Raw genomic sequence first — 19,836 nt, 5'->3', positions numbered from 1 at the left:
GTCACGTCTGACAGCGCACACGTAGGAATCATGGGAACTGTAGTTCCCCCCCATCCCATCCCATCCAGCTACTTTCTCCACTGCACAGGAGTTGAAGCGTCCTTAACCCTTTAAAAAACACACCTATTTTTTTTTTTTTTTTTTTTTAGGCTTCTGCTCGAAAATTGCAAAAAGAGTATATTTCTGCAACCACAATAAAATAAATTAAAAAAAAAAAAAATTATAATCAAGGGAACACTTCTGATATTTGTTCAGATGTGTATATATGTCCATATTTTAATAATAGTTCAGTCCCTATTGGGGCCCTCTAAGTCTTTAAGGGTTAAACCCATTTGAACAAAATTTACATTACATTTAGAAATCAACACAAAAGCAAATGCAATCTGATAAACTCTGCCAAGGAAATGTTATTACCGTAGCCCAAAACCTTTGCCTCAAAGGGCACCCAACCCCAGCGGTGGAAGAAGCGCTCATATCTAAGTGACAGTACAGTAACGTAAAAAAAAAAATACTCCATTACAATTAAAAGCATGTATAATCTTACTTTATTAAAAGCAGATTTACTGATTTTTTTTTTTTTTTTGCAGCAAAATGTAGTATAAAAGTATTAGAAATGGTTTGGTCCATCTTATGATATATTATTATAGCCTGTGATGGAAATCGTGGAGATGAGGTGAAGGAGGTTCTGGGTGTCGACGCGGTGACGTTTATTGGCAGCAGCTCGTACGAGGAGAGAGATCACAACGTGTGGCCGTGACCGGTCGCTACACCTCTCTCTCTCCCCGGTACTCCCACAAGGGCTCAACTATAAGGAACACGTTGGTTCCGATAACAATAACAATATGTCCTTGGCTGAATACGGTGAGTCGGAGAGTCGGACATAATCAACACGTATCACGGACAGTTAGTTCCCGAGGTCGGGGCGTTCTTTATGGGACCTTTACCCCGTTCAGGGAATCGGGAGGAGCCTCATAGTATGTCAGGCCGAAACAATAAAGTTTCTTTGACATAGCCTGTGTGACAAAATTTGATTATTAATAGTGAAACATCGGGGTGCGAGCAGGATGTTGCAGGTGGAGCTGGTTTGAACTACTTTACATCCAATTTGATACACAGGGGAAAGCGGACGATTACTGCGAGATGAAACAAGAAAAAAAAAACAAAGAACTGACACAAAGAACAGATTAAATAAAAATAATACTGTTAATTACACATGTTCCCTAAGACAAATTGAATAAAGTAAGATAAATCACACAATGTCCGGGCAAAAGTAAAAAAAAAAAAAAAGGTAGCGGCCAGGTGGTGGTGCTATTGCAGCGTGGGATGTTGGATCTGCTTCAAAGGGACGCATCCGCTGCAAAACCTAAACATTACAGTCCCTGTGCTGTTAATTACACAGAAAGAAATTCACCACCAAAACTGTGGTGCACGTTCACATCTCAAATGCAAATCATCCAGTAACATTTGCGTCAACGTATGTATTAAATGAACCATTATGACTGTGACGTTTCTTACACAGATGTCACGTGTGTTCGTTCGTATACATCCAATACTTTGGTTCTGCACAAACTGCATACACGAGAATTAAGAGACCACAACGGCAAGCCGATCAACCGCGTGGAAGCTCGTAACGGTAGACTCGACGGTCACTTTTCTAGATACTTTCAATAGATGTTAAGACCTGAGAAACGTTTTGAAGATAAACCAGTTTAATGTGTACTTGCATTAATATTTCAATCAGCCAATATAAGAAATGTTGGTAAAACATACGCTGCACAAATGCATTTTCCAAGGAGACGCGATGAAGATTATTGAGCTCAAAGTTTATTCCAAACAAAACTCAAGATTTCTCCAAATTTTTAACCCTTCAATCATTTTGCACATTAATAGTGTTAATGAGTGTTAATGAGTGTTAATGAGTGTTAATGAGTCCACTGCACATCAAGGCCAACGCAAACAAAAACGCCTTCACCGTTGATTTTTTTTTTTTTTCACGAGTTTTCCCATCTTTTGTCCGTGACATCGTTTTGCACCAAATACATCAAAAAAAAACATGTAACTTTGTATAATCTCACAGCACGCGACACGAACTGCTGAAGCTCTCTGCGTTCCAGATCGCTTCGTGTCAAACTCGCCGTGGATATTTAAATGTGTCGTAACAAAGGGAGATTCGGACCACGCTTGGACTGCGTGACCGGGGTTTTTTGTTTTTTTTTCTCCAAAAATCATCATCAACACTTTTTCTTTCAACGGAAAAGTAAAACAAATCAAGACGGCGGCGCGCGGAAAACAAAACGCTCCCCCGCGAGGCTTCATCCCTCCGAGTCGTCCCCCGGCGTCGGCACCTCCCCGCTCGCGTGCTTCATGTAGTGCAAATGCAACTCGGCGACCTCGTCGAAGCCCGTGTCGCACTCGATGCACTCCCACTCCCGATACCCGTGCTCCCCGCGCGCGTCGGCCTCCCGCGCCGTTCCCGACCGGAACTCCCCGGGCGGGCCGGGACCGGCCGCTTCGGGAAGCTCGAGGCGGTGCGCGGGCTCGCCGCAGTCGGACTCGTCCGAGTCGGCGCGATCCCGGGCCTCGGCGTCCCGGCGCGGGCTCCGCCGCGCGACGCCCGGCTCCTCTTTAACGCCGACGAGGGAGGCCTCCTTTTTGACCCTCCGCCGCTCGGCGAGGGAGGAGGCGCCCCTCGGGCGCCCGCCTTTGGACCGCACGTAAACCCGGAGGTGCTTTTTCCGGTGTGAAATTAATTTTGCGGGACGGGAGAAGCTCTTCGCACCGGACGCGCCCTGGCGAGGCTTCGCCCCGGCGCGGGCGCCCGAGCGACCGACGAGCCGGTGGCGCTGCAGGTGCTCGTCGAGCGACTCTTCGTCCTCGAAGCCTCGGGCGCAGCTCAGGCACCAAAAAGGTCTCCGTCGGTGCAGGTCGGCGTGGGCCGTCCGGGACTTCTCCGAGTGGAAGGCCTTGCCGCACCGGTCGCACCTGCGGTCGCGGGGCTCGGGTCTCGATTTCGGCGACGCGCGCGACCCGTGAACTCCGAGGTGACTGTTCAGGCGAGTCTGCCTGCGGAACGACATCCCGCAGTCGGAGCATTCGTACTTCTGCAAGCTCGGTTCGCTCGGCCCTTTGGCGGGAGAGGGGCTTTGGTGCGTCCGCTGGTGTTTCGTGAACGAAACCAGGTACGTGTAAACCTTCCCGCAGACCGAGCAGGCGTAGCCCTTTGAAACCCCGACGCCTCGGGTTAACTCGGAGGGTTCGGCGTGCGCCGGGCCGATCGCGTCCTCGCCTCCGTTTTCTCCGACGCCCGCCCTCCCGGAGACCGGCTCTTCCGCAGGAGCCCCGTCGTATTCCACCGAAGCTTCCTCCTCCTCCTCCTCCTCCTCCTCCTCTTCCTCCTCCTCCAGGGCGTGCTGGTGCAGGTGAGTCCGGTAGACTTCGGAGTTTGTAAACTTCAGCCCACAATCCTTACACGTGATGCACTCCTTTGCTACAAAGGACAAAAAAAAATATATATATTTTATTACCACTTTACAGGAAATTTTGTTTGTTCACAGACAAAATGTTTAAACTTTAGAGATTATAAAATAAACGCAAATAATCACACCCCCCCTCCCCCCAATTTGTCATTTGACGTGACAAAAATGATTCTAGTGTTCCAGCAGCCGTTCGAAGGTTCGGCACAGACGCAGAAAGCCCGCTCAGAACTGACCGAAAGCCCAAAAAGTGCCCGTGTAAAGTGACCGGTTTTATATTTAGTCCCAGCAGGTGAAACCAACACCGAGCTGCGGCTCTTCTGTCCGTTACGTCCGACGGGAAAAGGATGGATTTTTCAACACCGTCCTTTCGATCTCGGCGCGACGCGCGCGCGGAACGTGAAACGCCCCGTTTTGTTCCCGCGTTTTGTTCCGCCCGGTAAACCTCGGGTTTCAGCGCGGCAGCCTTCCCCCGCAGGTCGGACTCGCGGTTAAGTTTCACGACGCGTCTTCGACTTGGGAAAAGTCGCCCTTCAGTTAAAACGGGGACGAGGCCGCGACTTATCTTCGTCGACGAGTCCGCCGTCTTCTCGGTCGATCTGCGGAAGGAGCGGCGCCCGGGTTTTAGAGGGATGCGCCGGACCACCCCTCCGCTCGCTCCCCTCCTCCTTCCAAAGCGGGTAATAAAAATCGACAAGAGGCCACACACACACACACACACACACACACACACACACACACACACACACACAAAAAAGCGAGAAGGGCGCTACGGGGGGGTCAAGTGTTTGGTTTGTCCCTTCTGGCCGACTGTCAATTTGAGCCTAAAAAAAAAAAAAAAAAAACTAAAACAATTCATAAAATAACTTGAGACCGAGGTGATATCTTGACAGACCAAAGAGGAGGTTTAGTTTATTAACACCAAAAAAAAAAAATATAGAAGTAAAACTAGAAAACGGGAACGTTTGGGATTTTAAACAGCAGATTGATTGGCCGTCAATCACTCAACGGAAAACAAACGAGCTGCGGGACAAAATACGACCAAATCAGCAAATTACATAATATAAAAAGTTTTTTTTTTTTTTTAATTAATTTAATGTCTCTACTTTTAATTTCGGCGATTCGTTTTTGTACGTTGAGGTTTGAAACGGTTCAATCCGTTATAATTCATGCCAGCGTTTTTTTTTTCTTTTTTTAAATTAGACAATTTATGAATTAATGACGGCGAACGTCTTGCATATTTCTCAGGTGACGCTCCGGGCTTTCTGTTGTTGTGTACGAATGATCATCAACCCATGAAACAAATCAACCTGGACAAGAACGCCAATCAGGAACCCGGAAACGTGAAAAAGATAAAAAAAAAAACCAGACGGGACGGTTCCACCGACGTGCAAGACTTGACGAACACACAAGCAAAGAATTCACTCCAAAAAATGAATCGGGTTTCATTTCAAGAACTTTTATCTTCGTTGTTTCAGAAACAGCAAGTTAAACTAGTCAAATGGTATATTGGTGATCTACGGCAAAAAAAGAAAAAAAAAAAAAGTGTTCATAAATTAATACAGCAAAGTAATGCTTTCTCTAACGACAACTATCCTACGTGAACATAAGCTACATTTTTGTTGAAGTAATGAAACGTTTTTTCTACGACAGAAATATATCACTGAAAATAAAACCACACGGGAGTCTAGAAATCAATTCATAAAAAAAAATTTAAAAAAAATGTTGCGTACAAAACATAACTGTGAAATTTGTTGACTGTAATGTTGGACACCATTTTTTTTTTTTTTTTTTTTTTGGTCCAACTCGGAGAGACGACATCATTGAGTTTCAGATGTCTGTGAAACTTCCTGTGAAATATGCAGACGGGGGGCTTCGTTCGGCAAAACCTCAGGCATTAAACACAACAGCAGCAAAATTTAGCAGGAGTTCCTGAAGAATTGTTTCAACGTCTTCGTAAACTCTGCGAGAAGTAGTGTTTTAACAGCGCTTGCAATTTCTCAAGGAACTCATAACGCATTAGGACAGGAGCGCTTACGTGTTATTTTTTTTTTATTTTTTTTTTTTTATTTCTAAATATAAACTTCAACACTAAACGCCGGAGGTCCCCAAAGAGTTTCACAAGCTTCAACTGACATTCATGACAAATCAAATAGTGGCTCAAAACTACACATTTCTGACAAATAGAAGTTCATAAAAGCGGTTATACTTTCACATTTATACGTAAACTAGTCCAGTGTAAAGGAAAGCCTGAGAAGAGCAAAAATAACCTAGAGGACTATTTCTTTTTTTTTTTTTTTTTCTTTCTTTCTTAAATAGAAATAAACCTTAATGCATAAACAAATAAGAAAAGTATGTCGCTACTTGGTCAAATCAAAAAGGTCCAACAAGGAATTATCCAGCGAAGCGCATTTGGCAGACTCGATAGAAGAAACTACCCGACGCGCGATCTGCGGCGGCGTCGTTTCAGTTCGGTTCGCTTTCTGCCGTGTAAGCGGCTCCGCTGGCGTGTTCAATGTAGTGCTGGTGCAAATCGGTTTCTTGACCAAAAGCAGTTCCACATTCGAGGCAAGCGAGGCCGTTGGCGTCTCCCGACGAGACGGCGGCAGCGGGGGCGTCACTCGGCCTTTTGTGATCACTTATACATTCCTGGTGATGGTCGATGAGGTCCTGGATTTCGCTGAAGGCCCGCGGGCACACGGAGCAATGGTACGAGTCGTTGCCGGGACACGGCTGAGCTTCGTGTTTCTGTAACGCGGTCGGTGACAGGAAGGCTTTGCCGCAGTGTTGGCACTTGTGGCTGCTTTGCGACTGGCTGCCCGGGTGAAGCGTCGCCTGGCTCGCCGCGGGCGACGCGGCGGGCTTCCCGGCGGCGGCGAAGTTGGGTTTCAGAGGCTTCGAGGCCATGGCGGCGCTGAGCCGGTAGCGGACCTCGTTGGGGAGGCGGCAGCGGACTTCGTCGTGCCAGGCGAGGTGCTGCTGCAGCTGGTTCTCGGTCCAGAAGCCGTGGCAGCACAGGGCGCAGCAGTACGGCCGGCTCCTTGCTTTGCTCCTGTGGCTTCCCAGTTGTTCCTCCGTCGGGAAGGCTTTCCCACACTTGTCGCACTTGAAGAGGCATTTGATCGTGTGCTCCAGCAGACGGCCCGGCGGAGCGGGGACGTCGGCGGCCTCGAGGGTTTGGATCTCCGGCGGAGGCTCCTGCTTTATCTCCAGACACGCTTTCTTTTGGTCGGTGAGGGAACCTGACGAACCGCCCCGCTTCCCAAACTCCAGGCAGGCGGCCGATTTCGCTGGCGAGGGCTCTCGTGACATGTCCTTCCCTCCTTTGCCGGTAGGACTATTTATCAGTGTCCCCGTGGCGTTTTCTGCAACCGGCGAATCCTGGTTTCTGTTGGCCTCGCCGTCCCAGGCGACGGGCTCCCCTTTTGCGCTCAACGCAAACTTACTTTTGCTTCTTGCGCTTTTCGAGTGGGCCTGCCATTTATGGGCACGCAGACCTCTCGCTTTAGCAAAGGTCAGGCCGCAGAGGGGACACCGGTGAGTCTTTTGCTTCACTGACGAAGACATGGACTCACTCCCACAGCTGTTCACGTCGACCCCTTCCGGGACGTAGTCGAGCGGCTCGGCTCCCCGACGGTCTCCAGCCTCCAAAATGTCACCGTGCTCGTTGTCGTGGTGGGCAGCGAGAAGTGAACCTCGCACAAATGTCTCGTCACATTGTGGACATGACAACCGCTCCGGCGTGCCGTTGCTCTGCGCACGTTGGTTCGAATCCGGCTCGGGCTCAGTTCTGGTTTGACACTGAGGATTGAACGCCTGATGGCGCTGCAAAACGCAGTGGTTAAAAAATTGTTTGCCACACTCCTCGCACTGAAAACATCCCTTCTCAGCCTTGTGGCTCACAGATTTCAAATCCTCTTTGAGCAAGGACCGGGAACATTTCTTGTCTTTGTGCCATCGTTTGTGGGAGCCGAGGGCAGAGTTGGACATGAATCGCCTCCCGCAGTCCGAGCAGTGAAACAGCCCTTTACTCGGCTCTTCTTGTTTCGGTTTCTTGAACATTACAGAAATGGCCAATTTTGTTTTCGCGACAGATTTGTAGCCCTCGGCATGAATTCTTTTATGAAGATTCAAAGCTCCGACCACCGAAAAGCTTCTGTCACACTTTTTGCATTTGTACTTCAACTTGGTTGCACTTGGTTTTTCCAAGTTGCCTACGTCTGTGCGATTTTCCATTTTCGGCTCCCCGCTGTCCATTTCATTCTTTACTTCTCTATGAACCTGCGATGGGTCAGAGATTCCCTGTGCGCCGGTCTGCACGCTGCACGGAAAATTATTGTCTGAGGGCTCCGTCTTCTCAACTCCTCGACCGTCCCGTTTGATGCAGAGCTTTTGATGAGCCCGTAACGAGACCTTGTTGCTGAAATGCGCGAGGCACGTCGCACACTGCAGGTCCTCCAGCGTGACGGCGGATCGAGGTGATGACGGAGCGCGGCCAGTCTCGTAACCGTGGCTCTTCATGTGAAACTGCAGCGCTTTGGCCCGAGAGAAAAGCTTCCCGCAGTCGGGGCAGCTGTACGTGTTCTTCTTCAACTGCTCGACCTGATGCTGAAAAGATTTAACGGGCGGTGGGAGCAGCTGGTCGCTGTGGACGACCTGGTGCCTGAGGAGACTGGAAAAAAGACGGAACGACCTGTTGCACAGTTCGCATGTGTGATTTCCATTTTCGTGTTTCCGCATGTGCAACGCCATGATGCCTTTGTGGCGGAACTTTCTGCCGCACACGGGACACGCGACCTTACCGCTGGAGCGTGGCCGTCCGTTAACGGAGTGCGGAGAGCCCCCGGCGCCTTTTCTCAGCCGTAGTTCTGCACACTCCGTCTGACTTTGCTTGTGGTGGGAGTAGGCCCCGAGAGACCAAAAACCTTTCCCGCACTGTTCGCAATGATAGATCTTTGGGCCGAGCAGGGTTTTCTTTGGATTGTATTCTTTCTTACCGTCTGAAATGTTTTCCTTCTTCTGCGCCGAGCAGGTTTTCATGTGGTTGAAAAGGCTGGCTGCGTGCAAATAAGACATCACGCAATCGGGACACTGGAACTGTTTTCGTTTGGGATGATGCAGCTGATGGGAGACTAGAGCAGACAAACGAGAGAAACGTTTTCCACACTCGCTGCATGCCAAGCTGTTCTTTTCTAATCCGTCCGCCCGACGCAAATCACCGTCGCCTGGGTTCTGATCGTTGTGGGTTTGCATGTGACCGCGGTGTGCCGCGTAGCTACTGGCTTCGTGGCCACACGTGTTACACGTGTATATCGCCGCCGCCGCCCCCGACTGACCTGGAGTCTGTCGTCTTCTCTTGTGAATGCCGTGCCACCCTCTGTGAACACGCAGCGATGAAGGACTAGAAAACCAGCGATAACACTCCGGACATTCAAACCTCTCCTCTCCCGTTTTACTCTCGGCTTCGCTCGCTATCAGCGCACACTGCTCGTCAGCTTGCTCGAGGTCGATTTGCACAATCTTCAAGTCCATCTCTGGTTTTGACACGAGACTTCCGGGGGAAATTTCCACATCGCCGTCGTCCCTTACTTCCTGGTCTGATTCACACAGTAGCTCGAGATCAGGGTTCAGGTCTTGGACTTGCTCATCCTCAGATTCACTTGCACTGATCACCTGCACGTTAAAGTCCCCGGGTTCATAACTCTCCATGTCTTCATCAGTCTCATTAACGTGGGGTTCTTCGGCCGTACTGGGAGGGAGCAAACTCTCCGCCTGGGCTTTTCCCTCTGCAGGAGCATCCCAGTGCTGAATCCCTTTCCTTCCACTTCCTGATGTTTTCTCTTGAGGTACCAGAGGAGAGCACATCTGGGCCTCCTTCTCCGTTTCTTTGAAAACATCCGTGTGATGTAGCTGATGGGAATGGAGCGCTGAAGCCCTGGAAAACTTCAGCCCGCAATCTTTACATTCAAACGCCTTCTTCTGGAGCTGACACACTTGATGCAGAAACGACTTCGCCGGCGTCTCATCGCTGTGTGCCGTGCGCTGATGCCTGTAGTAGAACGTTAGAGTCATGAATTCTTTCCCACATTCCTCACACGAGAACCTTTTAGCAGAGTCGTCGGAGTGGTTGGCGTGCCATCGCTGATGGTTGAAGAGGGCAATATGGCCATTGAACGACTTTTTACACTCATTGCAGTGAAACTCGTTGGAGCTCTTCTTTGGTTTTTGTTTCATTTCTTCTGGGGAACATTGGCTGTTGCGGCTAAATCTTTGATGCGTTTTCAGGCGCATCATGGCAGAAAAAGCTTTGCCACACGCACACTTAAAAAGTTTTTCAGAATAGTCTTCTGTCCGATTTTCACTGGACTTGGTTTCTACCAACTCTGCGGTTTGTATTGCATCTCCTGAACTCCTGTTTCTCGACTTCACCAATTTCTCCTCGTGGCAGCGACGGTGGGCATCGAGAGCCGAAGCACGAGAATAGTTCCGCCCACAGGACTCGCACTGAAATGACTTCTTTTTCAAATGTTCGAGGTCGTGAAAAACAGATTTCGAGGGTTGTCTGTGTGAGCGCTGATGGTTGAGAAAGTGTCCAACCACAAAATAAGACTTCCCACAGTCTGGACATTCATAGGTTTGCTGCTTTGTTATCCCAGAATTCGCCTGAACGCCAGACTCCTTCTGAGAGATTTGATCATGGTTCTTCATATGCAAGTGAAATTCATTCAGTTCAACAAATGAGGTTGAACATAAAGTACAACTGTAAGGTGTCTCATTGTCCTTTTCTGTGTCATGTAAACCGTCCAACTGGTTGTCTAAATACGTGTTTTCTGGCGGGTGCTGAAGGCGATGGTCCGAGTACGCTGCCTCCTCTCTGAAAGCTTCTCCACAATCCCGACAGCAGAAAACCCCTAGAAATAGAAAGGGGAAAATAGGAGGTCAAAGCCACTCCTGCTTCTAGAGAAGTAAAGGAAGACAAAAATAAATAAATAAATAACAAAAACACAAGTACAAATCACATTTTTATTTTAAATATATTTCATCTTTACAGTATGATCAGGCAGCTGTAAAATTTAAAAGTAGAACAATAAAAAAACAAACAATAAAAACATTTTCCATAAAAAATATTGTTACTGGAGGTGCCAATACAGTACTTCAGCTAAAATACTTTTGTGAAGTTGAATTACTCTATTACTTGATACGATAGCTGCAGAGGAGGTTGCCATTTTAAATGCCAAATCACTACCAAACCCCAGCAAATTGTCAGACTGCATTAAGAGGGTTCTGTAAGCAAACTCCTCCTTCACTGCCAATGTGATACCATTTTCACAGCTGAGTTCAATGACATGTATCAGCCCCAATTTAAATGGGGATTGAATAACTTAAAAACAATTAAAAGGTCATATTCTTATAAGACTCAGTTCTAATATAAAATGTAAACTAACTAAATTTTAAGCATTAAAATCTATGAAACTATTAAGAGCACTTTTGGTGCTCTGAACAGTAAATTGCGTTAGATGCGGAAACCACTGGCTAAAAAATAAATAAATATATATACATATATATATATATATATATATATATATCTTATTGACAGAAAGAAATAGTGATGAGCCACGCATCTTGAAAGGTTGAAACTTTAGTCTGAGGTTCCTCATGCAAGTAGAAGAGGGCCCCGTTCAAAGATATCCTGATCTACGGTTAAGGACACCAAATGCTTTGGATCCGAGCAGCTAAAGTTGTGAGAATGCTGTTGTTTGTTAACTGACAACAAAAAATAGATGCTACAAAACGCCTTATTGTGCTCAAAACATCAAATGCATTTCTGTTTTCGCATTAACACGTCGTGGAAAACAAAGGTAACTCCCTCCCACCGTTTCCGTCAGCTTCAAGAGTGTCAGAGAATTTTACTTTATGAAGTTCGAGATCCAAAATCTTCGGTTGTTAAAGTGCAATGTTTACACGAAGAGTCCATTTAAATTAAAGTTAACACAGTAGCCGGCAAGCAGATACAAAAACTTGTTTTTGGAAAGAAATTGATCATTAGTTTTCATTACTTATCATATCCTAATACAGGATATATTTAACAGTCAAACAATTTCACTGGCTGTGGAGCTCATTTGAACCCATGTATCATTCACCAACATTCAAAATGTAACGTTACAGGAGAAAGACACATTTTTATGTTACTCTTTATATATATATCTTTCCCCCACAAAAGACATACAAGGATGAGGTGTATGGTATATTATCCAAAAATTCTGCCAGCCAGCCAGTGCAACAGTCTTGATGAGGAATAGTGTTATTATAGGTAGCAAATGAAACTAAGTCCAGATACGTAAACGAAAATGAAATATAATGTAATATGTATTTCAAGGCACGGCTTGTTTAGTTGGTTCTGGATGGTTCATTTCTAAACTAGATGGGAATTTCAAGCAAAACTCCTATTTGAAATTCACTCCGCACTATTCGATTTATAAACTAACAACACGATATCTGACACATCGGATTTAAAATGTCTGTAGTTTGCAAGTTAAGTTTTTCATCTCGTTCACAAAAAACATGAAGGATTGTGCAGTGAATGGCTGCCTCACTCCATTTATACAAGGTTGTCTTTTAAATGTCATTATCTTCTTTGTATTGTCTGTAAATAACATGTACATTATCTGTATTAATTCAAAGTCACCAAATGCTTGAACCACATTTCCTGCGTGTGTTAAACACACTTGGTCAGTACATGGGACCCTGATCTCTCTGGACTATAGTAGTCTTTTCTTTTCTTTTTTTCCCATCACACTGTTTGTGACACATTTCTTCAGATAAAATGCAGTAATGATAATAAACGCATCCACTTTTTTTTTTTTTTTAACCCATTTTCCCCGACTACGAGCTTTGTGCACGGCTGCCGCTGTTTGGGCCGAGACACACCACAGAGCATGCTCGGACATGGAAGGAAAGACAATTAGAAACTTTACGTGATTTTGTTGTTGTTGTTGTTGTGAAGAATCTGCACTTAATGTCGCAATCCTGAAGTTGTTGTAGGAGGACGACACACGTGAACACACTCGTGTCGGATAATAATACTGCTGCCGCGGCTAATTGCTAAGAGACTTACTGGCAGTGGTGTCCTCGGTCGATGGGCCGCCGTTTTTTTCGGATGTCCCGTCGCCATCGGGGGACATGTTCTCGGCACCGTCCTCCACCACCGTCGAGGCGGCGGCGGCTTCGTCCATCATGGCGTGGCTGTTCGGTAGCTTCGCTAGCTCGCTCCGGCGAGCGCTCGTTAGCTGAACAGCGCCACCGTTGTTTCAAGAGAGTTTGTCTTTCCGCTCCTCAGTCTGCTCGGCCCGAGTGAAGACGGGTGAGAATAATATGTCTGATAACCCGGTTCGTTAACGCGCCGCAGCCGCAGCATCTCACTAACGCGACAGAGTCTGTGATGTCCAGAGGAAGTAGATGTCTTTCACGCACCTGCGCAGTGAGTCTGTTCCTCCCTCCGCGCGCGGAAGTGTCTTCTTCGTTGTATTTTGTTTCCTCCGCGCAGAACTGCTGACCTGCAGCGATGCCGGTGATGATACATTAACCTGATTATTCTCAGGGTTTTTCCCATCTGATTAAACGGGCTGAGCAGATTATAATTTTTTTTTTTAAAGGGGGCTTTATTGGCATTAAAGTTTCCTAAAAACAATGTTGCCATCACCTCAAAAATATACAGTATGTGTCAATATTTGGACAGAAAGCATTGTTCGTATATATTTATTATATACATATACAGAAGAACCTATACATGTATTTGTATAAATGGATGCGTGCCTGTCCCTCAGATTATGGTATGTTGCCATGACTCCTCCTGAGAGTACTTATAATTTCCAGAGCTCATTATGCTCATTGTCTAAAAGTACAGGGTTGAATTTATTGAGAAAATGTTCCTTATTTCAATGAATATTTTATATTGTAGGAGGATTATAATTTACATCATTGTAATTATGTTTTGCCTCTATTTGTTATTTGAGTATTTGTACTTTATACTTCTCCACCAAAACATGTCATAGGTAAATACTGTACCGTTTTCTCCATTACATTAATTTGTCAACTATTTGAACATATAAGTTTATTAAATATGATGCAGTTTGACTAGAAACATTTAATTAGCTCCAGTAACCAGCTGTAGTATACAGTATATAAATGAATGCATCAACAACAGTAATCTTTAACACATCTTTTACTCCAGTAACCTTTTCAGTTCAGAACTACTTACGTTTTTCACTTGTGTAACAATGATTATATAAACTTAAAATTCTCTCTCTTCACAAACCAAATAAAGTGGGGAAAACATTTATCATTCAGAATGTTAAAATCTCCAAAACAGCACAGTATCATGTCGTTATTTTCTTAAATAAAGGCGTTCAAATGTTCCCCCTGAATTAGTGAAGTACTGCGCCACACAATGTTATAATCAAAGGCAGGTTTTATTTAATCCAATATGTAGACATCATGGGAAAAAAATCTTCCATGCTAAAACAGTGGATAGAGGTAGAAGGGCACGTTTTTTAATCGGTGAATGTTAAAATGCACAGGAATGTTATTTTTTTCCTTTATTTAGTTTATTTTACAGTAGTAATGAAGATGTTCAGTCACTTATAGGGCTATCAAAGCTAATGAAATGCCCATTTTTAACAACGGCAGAGATGAGATTTTGTATTTAGCTAAATCTACGGTTAAGGAATGAAATCATTCATTATTCACAGAAATACACTTAAGTACTCAAAAGTGGACAGTGGAATATGGGTACATTCCCATCTGAAATAGTCATTCTGGTTAGAGATGCACATTACATGGTACTCAGTTTACAGTTTACAGTACATACTGCATACTCCCAACCAGAAATCTTATTATTAAGTGCATCAGTTATGACAAATTGGCTTCGCTGCATTTGACCGGAGCAATTAGGAGCAAAACTGTCAAATGAATATCATCAATTTCACATTTGTCTTGCCATTGTTAAACATATTAATGACAAAACATCACATAAATCCAAGTTGAATTTATTACAAAATTCACAATTCGACAACAGTGTCATCAGTAATTGTGTCATGGTTGCCAATTGTTCCTGTTCCCAATCATTAACCAAGAGTTGAATTTACAGAAAACCGTTATTGTGAAGTGACGTTCACATGTTACCGTCACATTTTGTTTAGAGATGTTTTTCCTTCGACCAAATTACCATGATGATGACTTAACTTATGGACCCAGCCAGGGGCCCCGTGAATACAAGCGCTCCCTCGGGGGGAGGCGCTTGTATTCACAAGTACAAGGAAAAACTGCACACATTCAGTTTTTCCTTGTGTGTTCTTTATGTAATCTGTGAGCACAACAACCCCCCGTCTCCTCCCCAAAAGCAAAAGCGTACATTTCTCAACAGTATCATTGAAAGAGTTGCTCTGCATTTTGGGAGTGAGGTCTCATTGTTGAGTCCACCTTAAGCACAAACTAGGCCTAGAATACCAAGACAGCAGACATGCAGACTGTACTCATAAAAAGGCACACAGTATACTGTACATGAAGAAACACAGTACAAATGGTTCAGGACATATGAACAGAACTATAAAAGTACTAATATTATCTAAATCTAAATGTCATTGGCAATAAATGAAATGCAAATAGTAGAACCTCATTACTCTGCACCCCTAGCAGGAATTGGATAACTTAAATGCATTTTAAAAAATAAATAAATAGTGAAACCAATTTAATGGCACATGTATACGCTCTCTATTTCAAACACACCCTGCAGTCTGATTTCAAGCTGAAAGACTATAAACCAAATGTGCATCAAGTGTGCAAACTAAATCAAGTTTCACTTTTATTGTTTTGAGTCTAACGCCCATCCCCCCCAACTGGTCACACCTCCCAACTGAGGGTCAAAGAAATGAGGTTCCACCAAATAGAAACTATAAAAACATAACCAAGTCTTGTTGCTAGGGTGTAAATATCAAATCTCGCCTTGTGCATGTTGCAAGTAATGCATCTGTAGATCCAGCTCCCGGGGAAGAGAGCACCCACATATCATGCATTGGAGGAGCCGTTCTGGGGCAAAAGGCAAACGGGATCCAGGTTTGTGAGGTTCTGTCCGCTGGGCAAGTTGAGGTAGGGGCAGGGTCTGTGGCATATGGGGCCTCTCGCTCATGACTGCCTGTGGTGTGAAAAAAATATTTGGGTGTGGAGGTCTTGGAAGTGCACCAACTGCGACAGAGTGAAGAGGACGAGGGCCAGGCAAAGCAAGAGGAGGGAGCGGAGCAAGTGGAGGTGAGAAAAAAGGAGAAGGCTGATTTATGATTATTTGTGTGCCCGTTACCATTGGTTGTTGCTGCAGCTCCTGTCCATTGCCTGGTTTGAGTTGCCCGGTGAGCAGCGTTTGCGGACCCACGGCAGTACTTTGGAAGCCCCATACCGGAGTTGCCATCCCCTGGCCAAAACGGTGAGGCTCGTATTGGATGGAGATGGGAACCTTCTGTGCCGATGTCTGTACACTGGCCCAGCCATGTGACACCTGCTTCTGCTGCGGCGGAAAGTCTTGACTATTTACTGATTTCTCAGTGGAGTTTACAGTCTTTGGAATTCCTGGTGGTGTTTGTACGTCCCACGAGGTGCTACCGACCCCATGAGAAACAGGAGTTGAAATTGGCACGGCACTGCTTTGGTCTATTTGAGCTGAGGTGGATGCTCCTGCTAAGCCTGAAGCCGCCGGTTTCTGCGGCTCACAGCCGTTCCACGGCTTCTCTGGCTGGGTAACAGTCGACGGTATTACTTGAGGATTACTCAGGTCCCACGCTCTGTCCTCCTTCTTGGAAGGTGTGGACGGCTCCTTTTGTGATGGCACTGGGGCGACCGGCCATCTTGGCTGCTGAATGTCTTGACATGGTTTATTTGGGGAGCTCCGTGAATTAGCTAGTGGGGCCGGCCTGATGCTCCACAGAGCTGCCCCGTCAATGTAGGAGGTGGGAAGGGAAAAATCCTGCAGCACAGAGCTCGTGGAAGCCTGCGCTGTGGATACGGGTGTGCTACTCCAAGTAACAGTCTTGTGCTGTTTGTGCTGCGCCATCTCACTCGCTGCTGACGGGCTGGCTTTTTTTGGCACTGGTGCGGGGTGAGAGGCAACAACAGAAGACGCGCTGTCTTTCATGTGCGGGGAGTCCAAACTCGATGTGGGGCCGGACTGAGTTATCAAAGGGATCTCTGCCCAGCCCGAGCCTCTCTGGTGGGGCTGTTTTAGCCCCGGGCCGTCAAACTGCGTCTGCTGTGGAGCTCCGTGTTGCTGCTGGGACGACGGGACGGGCATTACCTCTCCGCCGTCCACCTTCCACTGCACCGGGTGGGGGTTTATCTCAGGCAGCCACGCCTCCTTTTGCTGCCTGCTTTGCAAATCGATGCGGGGCGAGAGCACGGAAGAAGCCGGCTGGACTGCCCTTCTGTGCAACTCTGCGTCTCTCGGTGCGGAAGCCGGATACAGAGGCTGCTGCAGCGAAACCGTCCCCAAACCCCCCGAGGGTCTCGACCAGCCCCACGTGAGCCTCCCCCCTCTCCTCCCCCTGCCGCCCCTGCCTCTCGTCCTGGCGCCCGCCGGGAAAGAGTTGTACTGGCTGTAGCCCTGACGCTTGCGAGCGTGGATCTTCTGGTGCACGAGCAGGCTGCTGAACCAGGAGAAGGTTTTGTGACACTCATCGCAGCGATGAGGTCTCTCTCCCGTGTGCGTGTTCATGTGGTCGCGCAGCAGATACGCTAATCCGAAGCTCTTGTCGCACAGGTCGCACTTGTGAGGTTTGTCGCCGTTGTGCGACAGCATGTGGTGCTGCAGCTGGGTCTCGTCGCTGTAGCCTTTCCGGCAGCTGGTGCAGCGGAACGGTTTTTCCTGATGCAGCTTCTGGTGCGTTCTCATGTTCTGCAGGAAGGCAAAGTCCTTCCCGCAGTCTGGACATTTATATGGCTTCTTGCCCGTGTGGATGATGAGATGCTGCTGTAAGTAGCTACTGAACCTGAAGCCCTTGCCACACACTTTGCACTGGTAAGGCTTGTCCTTGGAATGTATCCGCATGTGCAACTCTAACACCGAGCGGTGGCGGAAAGTTTTTGAACACTCAGAACACTTGTACGACTTAATACTTATGCCTTCGCTTTTCCACTTCCCCTGCACATTGTCACTGCTTAATGGAGGGGCTTGTTTTGCAGGTTGCGCCGGCAACTTGTCTAAATACGGCGGACCGGTCTTGTGGACGCTTAACAAATGCATATTTAAACTGGACTCGTCACGATAAACGCAGGGACAGTGCGGACAGGTGTGTCCCTTTTCCCAGTTGATCTCCATCGGGGGTCGAGGCGTTCTCTCCAGCTTCTCGTACTCGGCCTCATGAACGAGCATGTGGGCTCTCAGGTTCGCTGGTACGCAGTAGGTCTGGGGACAGAGAGGGCAGTTGAATGTGCGTTGCAGCTCCTCGCTCTGGTGGGCGTTCTCCTTCCCGGGCCCTCTGACCGGCTCCTGCGCGGCCGCGGGCGCCTGCTTGCCGGGCTGCTCGCCGAGGGAGTTGGTTTCGCGCAGCCTGTGCTGGCGACAGTGCGCCTTCATGTTCTGGGCAAAAGCGAACTTTTTGCCGCATTCGGGGCAGCGGAAGGGCTTCTGGCCCGTGTGCAGGTACTGATGTTGATGGAGGAGGCTGCTGTACTTGAACGTCTTGCCGCAGATGTTGCACAGGTGAGAGCGGCTGTTGTCCGCGTGCTTGCGACGGTGGTCCTCCATGACGGAGTAGTGTTTGAAGACCATGCCGCACTCCGGGCACTCGTAGGGTTTGAGGGCGGTGTGGCATCTCTGGTGGAAGCGCAGGGCCATGGGGTTCGGGAAAGTCTGATTGCACTCTTGGCACGTGAAGGTGCTCTCTTGGGAGTGGGACATCATGTGCCTGGTGACAGACACCCTGAACTGGAACTCTTGGCGGCACAGGGGGCAGTGGTAAGGCTTTTCTGCTGCGTTGCTGCAGTTGTGGTCCCTCAGCTTATCGACCTTGGAGAAGATCCTCTGACATTCGGCACACTGGAAAGCTCCTTCCTGCGCCGTTTGCGCCTCCTTCTTCGGAGTGACGAGTTGCTCCTCCTTCTCTTTATGTTCATTTCTGTGTTTGATGAGGCTGCTGCGGTGCTGAAAGGTAAGGCCGCATTCTTTACACGTGAGCGGCACCAGCTCGTCTTCGTGTGCGTGGAAGTGGCGGTGGAGGTTGAACATCTCGCGGCGGTTGAACCTTTTCCCGCACTCCTTGCACACCAAGCGGCACTTTTTTTCTTTCACCGTGGAATCAGCGTCCCCTCCTCGGTCTGCCCCTTCGCCGACCGCGACCGCGACCTCCGTCCCGTCCACCTCGCCCGCCGGGTCCTTCGCCGGTGACTTCTCTGCCTTCTTGTCATCGCCAGGCGAGTTGTCTTTCTTGCGGATGTCTCCGGCGCCGGCGGTCATGTCGTCATCGACGCGCGTGTCCTGCTTCGCCCTCTCAGTGACACTGTTGACGTCTGAAGGAGAGAAAAGCACATCACTGAGCAAAACCCGGCTGGAAACACCTTCACCCGGGACGGACTGCGCGCAAGCTACCGTCCGTCCTGCGTGCCGGTAACCCACCTGCGCTGCAGCCGCTCGCCGGATATCGTTACGTTAATTCACCTCAGCTGAAGTGACAAGTGTGTAACCGAGAGCTGCAGCACAGGTTAGCCCCTCAGCTAAAGCTAAGAGTAAAAACACATCAACAACGTTAGCCTACCGCACTTATCATTTCCCTGCGTGTGTGCGTCTGCTGCTGCTTCTTCTTCTTCTTCTTCGTCGCCGTCTTCAGCCTCGGACCAGTCGAAAGTCTGCTGGTTGCCGCCTGCAGCCTCGGCCATTTTTTCCGCCGACGTTAGGTCCTCCGGTGAACTGCATGTCGTTTTGTCGGCTCCGGCACCGGACCCGACACTAACCTCCGGATGGCTGGCGGCACAGCCGCCGCCGCCGCCGCCGCCAACACGGGCTCCGTGCTCATCGTCGGGGCTCTCGGCGGATTTATTACACGCCGTTTCATCTTTCTGGTTTGTGCTGCGTCCCGACTCCGCCGTCTCGATCCGCTCCCCAGATGTTTCCACCTCCTCCGCAGGGGTTTTCTGTCGTTTGGGAGACTTCGATGAGTCTACGGCGGCCATGTTTCCCCCATGCACCCCCTTGTCCAGAGCACACAAGGATCATGCGAGCCAGGAATCAAATTTCCGGTGGAAACTTTCAAAATAAAAGAGTTACGACTGACAACCAGATGTAGTTCATCAGCTCAGCAAATATACTTTGAAGCCTTAAATTATT

General features: G+C 47.8%; 1 protein-coding gene across 1 annotated transcript; it reads right to left on the bottom strand.

Moving 5' to 3' along the window:
* Nucleotides 1-4,911: 4,911 nt before the first annotated feature.
* LOC138191690 (uncharacterized) lies at nucleotides 4,912-19,737 on the bottom strand. The gene is made up of 4 exons (XM_069138624.1): nucleotides 19,268-19,737; nucleotides 15,826-19,022; nucleotides 12,589-12,781; nucleotides 4,912-10,384 (listed from the first exon to the last, which is right to left on the bottom strand). The coding sequence occupies exons 1-4, from the start codon at nucleotides 19,680-19,682 to the stop codon at nucleotides 5,940-5,942; spliced, it is 8,250 nt and encodes a 2,749-aa protein (XP_068994725.1). The 5' UTR covers nucleotides 19,683-19,737; the 3' UTR covers nucleotides 4,912-5,939.
* Nucleotides 19,738-19,836: the final 99 nt, after the last annotated feature.

The sequence above is a fragment of the Embiotoca jacksoni genome, unplaced genomic scaffold (genome assembly GCF_022577435.1).
Source record: "Embiotoca jacksoni isolate LCO1_2020_lvr unplaced genomic scaffold, fEmbJac1.0.p SCAF_11, whole genome shotgun sequence".
NCBI classification, from domain to species: Eukaryota; Metazoa; Chordata; class Actinopteri; family Embiotocidae; genus Embiotoca; species Embiotoca jacksoni.
Note: the sequence above shows the minus strand (reverse complement) of the source record. Positions and strands in the feature narration are given on the sequence as shown.

What these genes read in the sequence shown, in the direction of transcription:
- LOC138191690 (XM_069138624.1), bottom strand. Translation starts at nt 19,682, where the DNA reads ATGGCCGCCGTAGACTCATCGAAGTCTCCCAAACGACAGAAAACCCCT. An exon ending in AGCTGCAGCAACAACCAATG is followed by an intron (nt 12,782 to 15,825) that starts GTAACGGGCACA and finishes AAACTCTCTTGA; the next exon opens with AACAACGGTGGCGCTGTTCA. An exon ending in GACCGAGGACACCACTGCCA is followed by an intron (nt 10,385 to 12,588) that starts GTAAGTCTCTTA and finishes TTCTATTTCTAG; the next exon opens with GGGTTTTCTGCTGTCGGGAT.